General features: G+C 35.1%; 1 protein-coding gene across 1 annotated transcript in view; it reads right to left on the reverse strand.

Annotated features, from left to right (window-relative positions):
* The window catches only part of ADGRV1 (adhesion G protein-coupled receptor V1), a 275,529-nt gene that overhangs the window by 238,853 nt on the left and 21,027 nt on the right, over nucleotides 1-15,649 (reverse strand). The window contains exons 8-15 of the mRNA XM_063181284.1: nucleotides 14,170-14,440; nucleotides 13,027-13,356; nucleotides 9,037-9,213; nucleotides 7,843-8,066; nucleotides 2,449-2,481; nucleotides 1,267-1,393; nucleotides 991-1,176; nucleotides 137-317 (exon numbers count right to left, since the gene is read on the reverse strand). Of these exons, the coding sequence (XP_063037354.1) occupies nucleotides 137-317; nucleotides 991-1,176; nucleotides 1,267-1,393; nucleotides 2,449-2,481; nucleotides 7,843-8,066; nucleotides 9,037-9,213; nucleotides 13,027-13,356; nucleotides 14,170-14,440 (1,529 nt within the window). The remainder of the gene's footprint in view (nucleotides 1-136; nucleotides 318-990; nucleotides 1,177-1,266; nucleotides 1,394-2,448; nucleotides 2,482-7,842; nucleotides 8,067-9,036; nucleotides 9,214-13,026; nucleotides 13,357-14,169; nucleotides 14,441-15,649) is intronic.

The following is a 15,649-nucleotide window of genomic DNA, read 5'->3' on the forward strand; positions in this document are numbered from 1 at the left end:
TAATCTCCACTGCTCATCATACTGTACCCCCCGGAAACTCCTGAGTCAGGCATTGTCCTACAAAGGTGAAGTAGGGAAAAGTAGCCTTGCAGGAGCAGACAGCAGAGAAAGCAATTACTCTAATAAAAAGAATTACCAGCATAGATGATTTCTCCTTTACTTTCCTTTATTGTTACTGATAGTTCATCAGGTTGAAACTGAATGACACCATGTGGATCATCATTCTTCAAAATGGTTATATTTACCCTTGTGGCATTCCCCAGCTTGCCTGACATTTCACTGTAGCCACTGAGCACAACAGCATATGCCTCATCCAGCTGGAAGAGGGAAACTCAGTCAGAATAAAAAGATTTATTCAGCAGAAAAAAGGACAATTTCAACAAAAGAAAATTACACAAAGTTTCTACATGCACAATGGTTTTGTACATCTTTGTCATCTGTAACAGTGGAAGTAAAGATTTTAAAAACACTGACATTAAGGTAATTAAAAAAAAAAACTTGTCAGCTTGCATTATTAATATAATGTGACTTTATACTTCAAATATTTCTTGAACAAACACAGTAGATGCACCATGGAACATTAAAATAAGCATTATATCTTTGCATCTATACAGCAAATATTAGTGTAGACTGGGGAGCACTGAGTTCAGTTAGCAGGTATTTACCAAAAACAGAACAAAAAGAAAGCAATGGATTGTACAGGCCTCAATTAAATAGTGGTATTCTATAGTACAGAATGCCACGGGTGCCAAAAGCTCAGATGGATAGAAGTTCAGTTTCAATTTACCAAAAAAAATAAATCCACTGAGGCCTATTAAAGCCAAAGGTACCTTCTAGTAATCCAGGCATCCCTGGTTTGGAGACTGGGATACATTCCATAGAAAAGGATTACATACTCATTCTGCTACAATATATTTTCTTATATTTTAATAAGTGACAAACTGCTATGCTGTGAACACAATTTAGAGAAAGGAAAATTTTCATTTCTACCTCTGGAATCCCATCCATCCTTGACAAAAGAGTAATTATGATCTGTCTTTCGCCAGGCTTAAACTCCAGAATTCCTGTGCTTCCATAAAACTCATTATTGTCCCTTGGTTCTACAGTGTATCGCAGAAACTGCCTGACAAGGCTCCCTCTGCTGCGGACAATCTGCAGTTCGACAGAATCCCCCTCCTGTAAAAAAAAGAAAATCCAGCATTTTACTCGCATTCTGCTAAGATTTACTTTTCCATAACAATAAAGAAAAGTTATTCAGATAGCTACCTTGATACTGTAGGGACCTCTGGAAGAGGGAGAAAATTCAAACACTCCTCCAGGATCATCATTTTCCAAAATAGTGATCTCACAAGTAGTAAACCCATATTTCAGTATTTGATTTTCCACGCTGACCCTGGGAAAGGAAAAAAGTCAAGTTTTTTTGAGTGTTGGTTCTTTTAGTAAGTAAATACATATCTATGTGAAGGACATCAGAATCCTGATTATTTTTATGAATAAATTATGAAAACAATTACCTAAAAAGAATATAATAAATTAGGAAAGACACATCAGAGTGTTCCATTCCCTTGCAGAAACCCCAGCCTTTGTTCCTGAGATACCTTTTTTTTCAGATTATTTTTTACAGCATACAGTTCTTGGGCTTTTTAGTCACACATGCATACAATACAAAGAAAAAGAAATAGAATCATATAAAAAAAATTTAAAATCACATTTAGTATTACTTTTTATTTGGATCAAAACATAAGGAGTGATCCAAAAACACTTAAACAGAGAGAGCTTGAATTTCTTGCATTCATTTTGTCAGATATATACTTTCAATTACATTGTTTTAAGTACATTCCATTAAAAATGCAAGAAAAACTGCTGCTGAAAGATGCATAAAGAATGCACCCTCAGACTGATGATTTTGATATTAAATGTTGGTTTATGAATTCAGATTCATCTTCCATGTTTTCTGGAGGAAAATTTCAATGAACAAACTGCAAGTGTCTATTTTAAATGGTAATAAGTAATATTTTTTGCATATAAAAATATGCCAGCAGACACAAAAACTTGTGTTAACATAAACTAAACCTATTTCATTCAAAAAAAAAAAGATAACTGCTCAACACAAAACTTTATCGTTCTAGTCCACTCAGGCATTTAGGTGGGACAAATTGTACTTCTGGCAGTTTAAGACAATGAATTCATATTGCAATCAAGCACAGGTATCAAACACTGAGTCATGCATTAGTAACTTTCATCATTCACAAATCCTAAATAAAGCTTCATGCCAGAAACCCATGCCATCAAATTAAAAACCAAAGGACAACCAAGCATTGTCTGAAGAGATGCAGAAGACATGATTCCTGAGAGGAAAAGAAGTTATTGACAGATTCTGTTCAAACTAATCACGTATAAAACAAAGCATTGATTCATTGAAGACAAACCACAGTTCACTGCACTTACCCGAAGTACACAACAAACCTTTCTGTCTCTACCCTGTTAACAGAGAAAGAAAGAAGGAAAGAAGAATAGAGGGAAAGAAAAGGGGTGGGGAATGAATGAAAGTGCTAGTTCCTGGAATTTCAATAGTACCGGTCTTAGACAATAATAAAAACAAGAGTACCACAAAGTTTTCTTTTCCCTTTCCAAACACATCATGTTCCTTTTATGGGAACCTCCTTCCTTGGCATTTTCTGTTGACAAATGCTAGCAAGTGGGCAATCCTCACGGGTGAGAAATGACCCCATAATCAATTCAGGATGTCAAGGCCCATTCATGGTATGCCCTACCCAGCCCTCCTCCAGGAGTTCTTTCACTGCCAACCCCCGTGTCTTCTCACAACTGCACCAGCAGCCCACATTTATAACTTCACGCAAAAAAAAAAAAATACAATCAACATGCCTCCATTTTGTGTTACTTCATCAATCTGACATAGTAATGATAAAAACAGATAAGTACATTGGGAGTTACAACACATACATATCAAAGACTATTCTAGCAGAAAATCACATCAGACTTTATTTTTGACAATTTTTAGATAAATCAGAGTATCAGAGTAAAATACCAACAAAAAAAGAAGAAAACCACCACCCCCCCCCAAAAAAAAACAAGGAGAAAATAGAAATAAGAAAATAAGCACATATGACAAAACTGTCTCATCAATTCAGATGAAAGGAAATTATTCTGCAATAACAAGTATGCCATTCTATGAAAGTACGCATAGAGTATTTTCTTAACATAAAATAAATATACAGTTAATATTAAACCTGGATTTACTATCAACAAATAAACAAAGAATTTATTAAATGAAGTTTAAATAATTCAGCTTCAGAATTCAGTAGACAAAAGAGTTCATTCAAAAGTTTGAAGTAATAAAGCAAATACATTTTCAGCTCTATTCTTTCAAATAGGAGATCTGATTTAATAGAAATTTCTTGATTATTTCAAATGAGGCTACATTTTAAATACTATATATGAAGACATTCTTCTTCCCTTCAGAAATGTATGCAAGTTTTCCAAAATCATCAGGCATTAATACTATTTTAAAAGTTCAAGGTGAAAATTCCAGAGCTAAAGTTTATGCTAAATTTTCATTATATTGCTCTTAATGCTCTTAATTATATCACTAAGCTGTTGGTAATATATTTCACAGCAGAGAATAAAAATGAACTATTATATCAAGTGGGTTTTTGGTACGTGATGTACAAGCTTAAGTGGTTAAGACACAATAATCAAAAAGTGAAAGGGCAATGCCAGACTTCATTTCACCTTCATGAAGTCAGATTGCATGAATCCAAACACAGCTCAGACAAAAAACTGAGTACTAGTGCTAGAATGTAGTATCATGTTGTAGTGCACGATGGCAGCTCTAACAGAATCCAAGGGACAGCTGAAAATAAACAGTCCCAAGGTACCATGAGGAGGTCCTTTAAGCATCTCCAGGTATACTTTGAAAGTACTTAGAAGACTAGCAATACTTACTACCTTCTAACAGTCACAGTGTAAATCAGACCAGCATTTCAAGAACTTGGAAGTTAGGAAGCAACTAATCAGATTCAGCTGATTAGTTATATTAGATTTGGTGCTGCATCTGGCTGCCAACCAGATGCAGCACCATTCACCACCACTCTCTGGGCTCGGCCATCTAACCAGTTCTTAACCCACAGAAGCAAGGACCTGTCCTAGTCACATGTTGCCAGCTCTTCAAGGCAAATGCTGTGGCACACAATAACTTTGTGAAAGTCCAGATAGACAACATCCACAGCTTTGCCCCAATCCCTCAGGCATGTTAGCTGATCATAAAAGGAGATCAGATTGATCAGGCAGGACCTGCTCCTCCTAAGACCATGCTTGCTTGGTCTGCTGCCCCAGCCATCCTGGAGATGTCGTATGACCCCACTCAAGATGATCAGTTCCATAACCTTGCCAGGCACCAAGGTCAGGCAGGCTGGCCTGTAGTTCCCCCTCCTTCCAGCCCTCTTTGTGAACAAGCACCACATAGGCCAACCTCCAATTGTCTGTGACCTCCTCAGTTAGCCATGACTGATGATAAATGACAGAGAGCAGCTTAGAGAGGTCTTACAATAGCTCCCTCATTACCCTAGGATGGATCCTCTCCAGTCCCATAGACTTATGATCACCTAAATAGCTCTGCTAATCATTAACTACTTCCTTCTGGATTTCAGAAGGTCTATTCTTCTCCTTTTACCTTTCTATCTCTTCTACCTTTTCTACCAGCTCAGGGGACCGGTTGCCCTGAGAATAATTTGTATTTCTGAGGTTGAAGACTGAGGCAAAGAAGGTGTTAAGTACCTCAGCCTGTATCACATCACAGAAATCACTAGAACTATAAAATTTTCCATGTTACAACAGTTTTGCTTCATTGAACATATGTCACATTAGATACATACATACACATACATGGATCTGTTCTGGTATCTTAATTTATGGAAGTCATGATCAAAAGATTCTGAGCATAAACTATTTAAACACTCAGCTGTTACTGGATTTTAATCTTCCCAAAATAAAAATAAATTAATTTGTGTATTTTTTTTCCCAGGACTAAAGTTCAGAGGTTTTACTCTCAGCTCCACTCATTTAAGAGAACAAACACAATCCATGTCCCATGATGGTCCTGGCCCTTCAGCTGTGCCAATTGCCAAATTTATAGCTGTGTATCTGCACTGGGGGCATGGCAACTGCCAACAGCCAAGCTTCTTTCGCAGAAGTTAAGAAAACTATCAGATTTAGGTCTGTAGTGATATTTTTAGTTTCAATTCAGGCCTATTTCAATTCAGGCCTAAGATATGGGCAGGCATCCAAACTGAAGCTGGTCCTAAAGAAAGAAAATATGAAGACTCTTTAGCAGGCACAGGATTATCTTGCTTCTTTACAGCTCATCCATCTTCTGGGTAAGCATACTCTTCATGATATACATTGGCCTCCATTCTGTGAACAGCATTCATAATGATTTTTAATATCCAGTGCCTACAGATGGTGGCCACAGAGCAAGGAAGTAAAATACTATTTTTAATGGCTTGGAAGGTTTCTTTTGTTATTATGGGTACAATCAAAGCTCATTTAAAACATAAAACTACCATAACAACATCACTGAGTTGTAAATAATACATCCTTGTTAGAACTAATTATCATATTATTTTGCCCATGCTATTACTAATTGCAATAAATAGAATGCTTATGGATGTATTTCTACGTCTATAGTTTCATTAAAGTCTGTTCATGCTCTACTTTTCTACTGACTTATGCTACAGTCTATCAAGCAGTGCAAGCACATCCACAGCAGAGTGTGTCTTTGTTTTCATGGTAATTCACTACTGCTGTGAGGAGCTGGCTGCCTGTCTTGGCAACTGAAATCTTCTTTTCATCTAGAAAACACAAACTATGTAGGAGGCAATACCAAAAGCTTACACGCATCACCCTGCCAGTATCATTCACCCCTGCTTTGAAGAGTCATCTCCAGTGTTGAAAGGATGATCTTTGCAGGTATTGCATTCTTGTCTTTTACTCAAGTTAAAAGTTGCCAAATTTCACTTGTAGCCTTGAGGGACACTGTCCAGGTGTAGAGAAAAGTTCCGATTTTATCTCCTATGTATTTACTTTTTCCTGGCCAAACTACCTAATCCTTACTTCACTCTCTGACCTTGCCAAGTGTGGGAAAGCTGCTTACTGCTGGCAAAATTTTTACCAGCCACTTCATGATCAATAGAAATTGCTACTCCCACTACACATAGCAAAATCAGAACAGTGGTTGCGTTTTTCAGCTGCCAACTCAATCCCCTTTTAGACATAATTTTCAAGGCATGGGATTACTAGTCAGAGTAAGTGGTAAAAAGCTATAGTTACACATACTGCAGAGCTATCCAATACTAAAAAGTTAATCTTTTATGCCACCCACTTCCTCTACATACTAATTTGTCTCCCATCCTTCCATTTCAGCATTTTTGTCACTTTACACAACTCCTTCACAACTTCAGTCATTATTTCTAATCTTAGCTTCTTTGTTTGTGCCACAGATTCTAAAGAACTTTCAGGCAAATCAATTTCATCCACAGGAAAAAAAAAAACAAAACAGAGAACTGCTTGCAATAGTCTCCATTTGTTTTGTTTTGGTTTGGTTTTTTTGGTGGGGTTTTTTGTTTCTGTTTTTTGTTTTGGTTTTTGGTTTATGATTTTGGGTTTTTTTGGTTTTTTGTTTGTTTTCAACAGGACCATCTTTTCAACACAATGAGTATCCAAGATTAGAATGAAATAATTCATTGTGCGCCAGATGCATCCACCAGCTAGCTTCTACAGAAGCAGAGCAAACCTGTACTGAAAAAGCATCTTTCTCAAAGATGCTCAAAATAACAGGATCAGCAGCAGCCTAAGGAGTTGCTTTCTGGTTTGCTAGTACATACTCTATATGAACATATAGTACTAAAAGTTCCCATCAGCTAGTCTGCCCTTCCTATCTACAACAAGGATACTTCTACATAAAGTAAGGACTGTACATGTAGCAGATGTCCAATGCAGACATTGCAGCTGATGGCCCTCTCTTAGCATGTTTCCAGAAAAATTAATGGGAAAAATATACCTTAGATTATTAGGAGGCATTAGCAGAAGTGATAGTATTTCTAAACTATAGATACATCTGAATTTTTGGAAGCAGGACTGAAGCAATAGCCAAGATTCTCCTGCTAATAAAACAAAAGGCTCCTGGATATGAAATAATTCAAGCATTCTGAGTAGTGTTCACATGCAGATAGTAACTTCTGAGACCTCTTACAGCCTTAATTATCCTGCAAACCTGATGTCACACAGTAAGGAGACCACAACATAATGCTTCAGAAACATCATTGTTCCCTTTGTAGCTGAGGCATGTGGTAGTAGTCACACTGGCCTATTTTGGAGCCAGCATTTGTGATGGAAGTATCTAATTCTGCAACAACATCCTGACTATAAACCTCTTCTGAGAAAAACACAGTTATGTATTGCTTTCATTACTATTCATTATAACTTTCCCCCTTATCTCACTAAACATTATTTTCCTGAAAGTAAGTGTTATAATCAAGAGCTAGAGCTAAAGATCAAAGCTAAAGCAACTTTTTAAGAAGCATACATTATTTTAAATCAAAATACAAACAAAACTAAGTCATTAGATAAGAAGCACAATATGGTTTCTTACATTGATCATGAGTCAAAGATTTCATACACAGTCTAAATCAAGGGCCCAATATTGCTCCAGGCATTTATCAACACATTGGAGGCAACACCTCATAATTAATACTGTGCCAATTTTTTAATATATAGATTGAGTATAGCAAGTGGTACATATGAATAAAGATTGGGGTACAATACCTGTCCAAAGTTAGTAACACAGTTTCATTCATTTCAGGTATATCATCAGCTTTAATAGTAATGTTGATTGCAGTATCACTTTGTCCAGATAAGAAAACAACAGAGCCATTAAAAGGACCTATATCATCCTGTGTTACTGCCTTGTGATTAGGACCAAATGGTCTCAAACTCCAAAACACAGTTGCTTGACCATCAGTCCCATCTCGATGCAATGGAATGGAAACCTGTAAAGAACATGAGTCTGCTGTGACTTGCAAAACTAGATGCAAAAACAATTAACCCCTTGCAAACTACTGTTTGAATATGAGCCTCAAAATATTCACCTCCGACTTATACCTATGTATAAGATCTGAAATCAAAGATGGTATATCTATGAAGATATATACTGAATCTTATATATTTAATAATTTATCCATTATATAATTGGACATATATGTTTATATATTCTTAGTGGAGGTGGCAGACCATTAAAATGACAAATCACTTAGCACTCATGAACACAAAAACCCTTCTATGATGGATTTAACCAATGCCCGCCTCATAAAGACAACCTAGGTTTTATATCAGCAGCTTTATTCTGAGGATGAAAAGCAGTTCTCTGAATCAGGATTTGAAGGAAGATCTCAGTTAAGACAACTAGGGGGGAAAAAGGGGAAATGTAAGAAAAAATATTTTATAGAGGGTTTCTCTGGCTGGGGTTACAGCATTCAGATGGATGACGATGCTTTTGAAAATGCTTTGGGTATTGTGAAATACAAAAAAGCATTACTTATTAGAAAACAGACACAGCAAGCCAAACTATATATTCACATGTAAGCGAATTATAAAAAACACAGACACTTTCACCAAATTTGGGAGCAAAATCAGTCCTACTCTACAGAGTGTTTTTGCAGCTGGTCAAAGAAATTAAACTGCAGCATCTTTTGCTCCATCTGAGCATGAAGACTTAACCAATTCTAGATTCTTACAGAGAAAGGAAAGTTCACTGCACTTTTCAGATGACAAACACATTAATCTTGCTAGCAATTTCTACCTTTTTGATTTGATAAAGGAGGAGAATATTTGAGATAAGATCAAACTTGGAGGATGGATTTTTCTCACGTTAATTTTCAAATGCTATAGTGGATATAGCAAACTTTGCTTTCTCCAAATAAGTTTTCCATAGTAAGGGACAATATAAAAATATTTACTTACCACTGTGGCAGGTGATTCTTCTGGTTCAGAAAGAATAATTGGAAGATTGCTAATAAAGCCTATTTCTCCATTTGCAATATCTGGAGTAATCCTCAAAGAAATATTTCGAATCTCATCTAATCTAGGACTCACGGGTGGGACAAGAGGAATTCTATTCAGCAGCTCAACTTTTTCCAACTGTGAGAGAAAGAAAGAAAAACTTGAGAAATAAGAAAGCCTGAGTACCAAGTGAAAACTATTCTGACATCTTGGAATAAGTGTCATATGCAAGCAGCAAAACACCTCCAAGATAAATTTTTCCTACCAGTGCCATTTCTACTACAAAAATGTGTAAGTAGCTGCGTAAGAAATTAAGTGAATGGTATTGAGCTTCCACAGCAGAATGGTATACCTCTCAGACAAATCATGTACACAACTAAATGTACATAGAGGGACAATTAACTTTCTGAACTGGGCATTTCCTTACTAGATATATGAATTGATCTGCCAGATTGTTGTTTGTACTTCAATGCTTATTAGGTTTTTTGTCATGCATTGATAAAAATCTGTTGAAGTCACTGGAAACATAATAATTTAGACACTCTCATGAAGCCAAAGAGTGATTCAATCTTCTTTCCTCAGTTAAAAAATGTAAAGACTTCTCTATTTACAATAACTAATATGTAGAATTTCATTCATAATTGAAAATCAGCACAAGATTTCAAAACTGTAATCTCCTCTTATATTACTATATTTTTGATGGTTTATTTATACTAAGAAGAAATAGAAAAATGTTTATTCTATCTTTGAATGGAAAATACTATTCATTTAGCCCATCAGAACCATTAACATGACTTTCCTTGTGTTAATTGTTTTAATATTCCTTTCAAATGTAATTTATAACACTATCAGATCCTGTCTACATGGATCATAATAACAGATATTGCTATGACCAATTTATATATACTTCTGTAAACATTTCACTAGTGCATGAACCATCAATGAGCACCACCTTTTAACTCCCATTAGGATGTTTTTGCTTGGAGTTATTAGATGCTGCCACACAGGTTTTAGTGGAGAAGGGCATTTAAATCTATATAGTTATCATTGAGAGGAATAGCAGATTTGTCTTTACAAACAAGCTGTGGGTCTGCTGGTAGATAAAACTAGCTCTGGAAGATAAAAGAAACAATGGGAAAGATTCCACTGATTGGTGAATGGAAAAAGATACTTGCTTTTATAAATAAACTTTAGGTTTGCTGATAAACAAAATTAGACATTGAGAGATTAAAGAAACAATGGCGAAGAAAAAACCCTAAATTCCATATGAATTAAAAATTAAAAGGGAGGGTTATACATTAGAGGAAAATCTTTAGGAAATCTTCGGTATCAGGTGTATCGGGAAGTCTGTACCTCTCCAGTACCTCAGCCAATGGGGAAAGAGAGAAGGGAAATGCGTCTGGGAAATTAGGATAAAAAAGGAGGCTGTGTCCTCCAAAAATTTGAGACACCCCAGGGGAATGAACAAAGGCCTCTCCCTTTATTCAAATAAAGTAAAAGGACTCCTCTGACTCCTTTTTTGGACATAAACCTCCGGTGTTTGTGGATTAATTTTCCTAGCATTATGAATCACCCTCTCAACTGATGAGTTTTTAATCCCTTTGATTCTTTAAACCAATTTATATAAAATACTTGGACTGTATCATATTTTGTTCTGCTGTTATTCAAATAACACTCAAAAATATTCATGCACATTTTATTTGATGATAAATGGGATTTGTTTTATAAATACTGTAATTAGAAATTTATTCTCAACCATCCAAGCTACTTATTGGGATTCTGAAGAACAAAGAGTGGTTCTATTTTTTTCTTTCTCTTCTAAGATTTCTTTTAGAATAGGTGCCAATTCTCAAATTAACACCATGCAGGTGGACCACTGTTGTGGTTGTTAGCTCAGTAGAAGTTCTGAAATACTACAGAGCCGAAAGAATTCCCTTTGTTACTATCTGGATAGTAACTTTGAGATTAAAGTAATAATTAATTAAATATTGCTTTGGGTTTTTTTTAATTCATTGTTTCCTCTTAAAGCAAATCAGTACATGAGGGAAAAAAGAATGCACTGTAAATCGAATAATGCCAAGCAGTTTACTAAATTAGTAAATCTTCCTGTCCATACCAAAAGTAGTCTACACATCAAACAATAGGTTATTTAATTGAAGATGTCACTAAAGAAGGTTAATCTCATATTTCCAGTTCCTGTATCTGTTCTCTTGTTGTGTTTATGCTTCATTTCTTCATCCCTCCTTCCCCAATTTCTGAGTTGATCCTTTACTGGGCCTAGTACAAACTTTGTAGTTTCATTCTAAACATTTTTTCTGAGACTATAATTTATTCACAATGTAGAAGTGAATAAATGTCATAGTGTCATAGTGATAAATAGGGACATTTTTCTTCCTTTTATAAAGGAATTATTTGTGTTAGAAGTTGCATCTGATTTTGTGTACTCAAAACATTTTTATAGTTCATGGAGAAAGTACATGAAAGTATACTTCCTCTCCCTGGAATCTGCAGTTTGAAAAACCACACCAAAAGTCTGCATATTGAAGTACTTGTCACACATCTTGTCCATAGTCCACACTGCAAGGTTATTTGTAATCTATCACCTGAAAGGAGCTTGGAATTAGATATTTCAAGTCTTCTGTCAATCTTTCCGATCACATGAAGAAGGTAAAACACATAAATCTATTCTAATATTTCAGAAACATATTCCTTGCCTAACTGTTAACATAGAAAGAGCGTGTGCAACTAAAATGATTAATATGATTTTGGCAATATTTTTTTCTCTCTCTCTCTTTTTTTTTTTTTAATAGAATGTAGGGGGAAATTTGTAGAGGGAAGAAATCTTTTCAAGTAATTAAAACATTTCTGGTACACTAGAAAATAAAGAAAAAAAGACCAAATTTTACATTTATGATTCCACATCAACATCTCTGTTTGAAAATTTTGAAGACACCAGACTTAAATGGAAAATACTGAAAAGAACTAAGAAAAGACTGCGATTTGTGCTTTGGTTGTGCCATGTCACCTCTTTGTCTGTATATCAGGATTGCTCCCCGGGCTCATGATCTTAGTGGCAATAGTTAATCAGGTAATCTCAAACAGAGATTATGCAGTAGTCTCAAATGCAGATGAGAAAATAAGTACAAAAATTACTGATTACAATGCCCAGAATCTCCCACAGCAGCATATCTGAACAATAACTTGCTAACATGTATGCAAATCTGGTTTTCTCCACTGAAAAATGAAGAAAAAACATCATTTTGGAAAATAAAAAAATCTTTCTTTAAACACTTTAATGGAAAACCCATTTTCTTTCAAAAGCATAATGTTAGTGTATTTTTCCAGCCAATCTTACTAGCAATTACACAATCTCCCTTCTTACAAATTCAGTAGAGAGAAAAAGATCCCCACAAACAAAAAACAGAAGATGAAAAAAACCAAAAGACCACATAAAGGGAAAGCTAGAAGAACTGTTCAACTACCTGGTCAAAGTTGCACATAAATTCAACATATGTTTGACTATTTTAATTTTTATTTCCTTTTTTTTAATTTCCAAAATCTGTCATACTCCTCTACTTTAAGAGCCTTTATTTGATTAAATCAAAAGACAAAGAGTAGACAGAATAACACACCTGAAAAGGTAACTAGCTTCTGCAACACTGATAAAATTTTGTTAAATTTCACAATTAGTAACTGAATCCTATTACAACAGTGCATTTTTTAAAAATTATGTAATTAGTATATAATTATTAGGAATAAAGCTCTTTATAGCATATCTGTGGAAGCAGTATCTAAATAATAGAGTTTTCTTGGCTACAGAACTAATTGTTTTGTTTCTTTTTAAATCAGGCAGAGTCATTTTAATGAAGTTAAAAGGGAAGGAGCCACTACTATTTTATATCCTTTATACTACATGGGCTAAAAAAAACACCTCAAAAACAGCTGAGATACCTGTATGAGAAAATGAGCTCTATTTTGAAGAAATGCATCATTTCGTATTGGTATATTTATAGTAGCTTGTGCTTTTCCTTCTGGAAAGATGAGAGTACTTCTTGTAGACATATTCAGAATGCCACCTTTCGCTCTCTCAGGATCCAGAGCTCCAGCTGGAATGTACAGTGCAGTATAAACCAACTGCACATCTCCAACTGTTCCTCCTTCCCTTGCAAAACTCAAGGATAAAAAGCGTCCCATTGGATTACTTTCAATCTTCTGATTCTCCAAAGGATGGAATTTTATTAGGCCATAAACATCATCACTGTCCTGAATGTAAAACAGAAGCTGCAAACCAGAAAACAGCATGCTGCATTACTTTTTACCATAGTTTCATGCTTTCACAAAATCATCTCCTAATAGTCACCACACATTTTTCTCCTTAATCTCCTTAGGCATCAGGAAAGAAATCAGATGGACAGCCTCAAAGAATTCTTTATATACAAGAAGTATCACACTGACAGTGACAACTGTCCCACTATGCTTCATCGCATATGCCAGAATGAGCTCTGAATAACTGATTTTTTGGTTCAGCAGCCAAATTGAGTAATTTAAAAATGTTTTAGATTGTAAAGGATTTCGTTTTATTCACCAAGCTCATTTCAACCATTTTCGAGAAAGACAAGGGAGGGATTTGAGTCACAGAACTGTCAGCAAGTCTAGCCACCCTTTATTTAATTGTTCATAGGTTACAGACTTAATCACCAACGCTTCCCCTTGAAGCTGTTACTCTGTAAACATTTCAGTAATCACTAAAATAGCAAAGGAACAAATGAAAATAACTTTCCTGTCTTCTGTTAGAAAACAGTCACTCGAGACAGCATTTATTCAATCCTAGCACATTGGGAATAATCTGAGCTGAATTCTACCACAGTAAAAGGGTCTGGCATTGTACACTATACTCAGCCAAATACTTTAGATATGGCTCTATACACTAAGATTATATTAAGGATCAGTTTTCTTGATTTTTATCCAAGACCAAACCTTTTAACCTGTTCAGATAATCCATCAATAAATGTTATTAAAACTGGTAATGTTAAAACTACTCCAAATACCTTCTCCAAAAGTACCTTCTCCAAGAGAATTCTAAAGTAAACTTACCTCAGATGGCTCACTGACTTCTGCACCTCCTTGTATTGTATAAGCTAGGAGTTTCAGAAGATAGGGCTCTGCCTCTTCTGGTATATCATCATCAATAATGTTCAGATGAAGTGTGACCAGCATCTCTCCTTGAGCAAAACTTATCTCTCCCGCCTCTGGAAATAGGTCTGCAGTCACAGGTGAAGGGTCACTGCTATTTCGGATTATAACCCAGGAAACAGAAACATTTCCATGTGTTCCACCATTTCTTACAATTGTGATCCCTTCAAACCTATCGTTTTGAATGAAAACAAAATCCACAAACCATAATTACTACTGGCATGTATGGTTACCAATTCCCTAAAATATTTACACTGACCTATATGGTACAAATGCTTGCAACTGACATTTGACTCAGGGCTTACAGTTTGTGAAATCATAATACATATGTAAGATTTGAGCATTTACGCACAAACTCTCTGTAAAATCTCAGAAGACGTGTTAGGTCTCACTTTCTTTACAGCAAGTAAGATACTCAGAACTGAGTATCTTGGCGCGTTTTATATTTGTCTTGCAAAATACAAATCAAATTTAAGAAAACATTTTGCCTATTCTACCACATGAATAGTTATGAGGCATGGGCATTGAAATTATGATCTTAAATGAACTGTTTGCTCCTGTACTAAAAATATATTCAGCTACTGATACTTATGGTACTGGAAATGCCATGTTGCCTGCACCTGACAAGTGCATGACTACAAAAAGAATCTGGAAACCATGACTTACAAACATCTAGAAAGCAAGATTTATTTCTTTACTGTGTATAAAAAAGAAAGATGAATACTCAAGTGTTGGGTACAGACCTAAAATATTGGCTGCAGACCATAAAATATTCTTCCAAAATTTCTCACAATATGATAGCTTGAAGCATTTTTTTTTTTTGGATGAACTAGCAGTAATTAGACATTTTTATTGAGATTATCAATGTTGTGTATCAGTCTGCCTATAACATTTGTAGAGAACTTCGATTTTAATCTCTATGTAAAATTACAAATATTTAAATTGGTTTTGAGTTTAAGGTAACTATTTAATGGGAGATGCTGAACACTTTTTTGTTTTCTTTAATCAGAGACTGGCTTTATAGATAGTAAAAACAAATACACACCAAGGGTGGAAGACAGAAATGTATTTCCCACTGAAACTGTGTGTAGCAGTATCACAGCTTCACTGGTCCTACCTTTAGATTAGGAGTTTTCACTATTCTGATAATATGATTGAATACTTATGGCTTATTTACATATAGTTTACAGATATTAAAATACTTTCTGCATTATTAGACATTCCCACTTCCTTGAAATCTTTGTAAATATAGCTTATAATAACACACTAAGTGATTACTACATTATATTTTAGTAGTGAATTACTTTAATGATATGCTAAGGAGCCTTAACAATTACAAATAAATCTCTCAAACTGACTAGATACTAGATTTTAAGATCTG

Source organism: Melospiza melodia, chromosome Z, assembly GCF_035770615.1.
Source record: "Melospiza melodia melodia isolate bMelMel2 chromosome Z, bMelMel2.pri, whole genome shotgun sequence".
NCBI lineage: Eukaryota > Metazoa > Chordata > Aves > Passeriformes > Passerellidae > Melospiza > Melospiza melodia.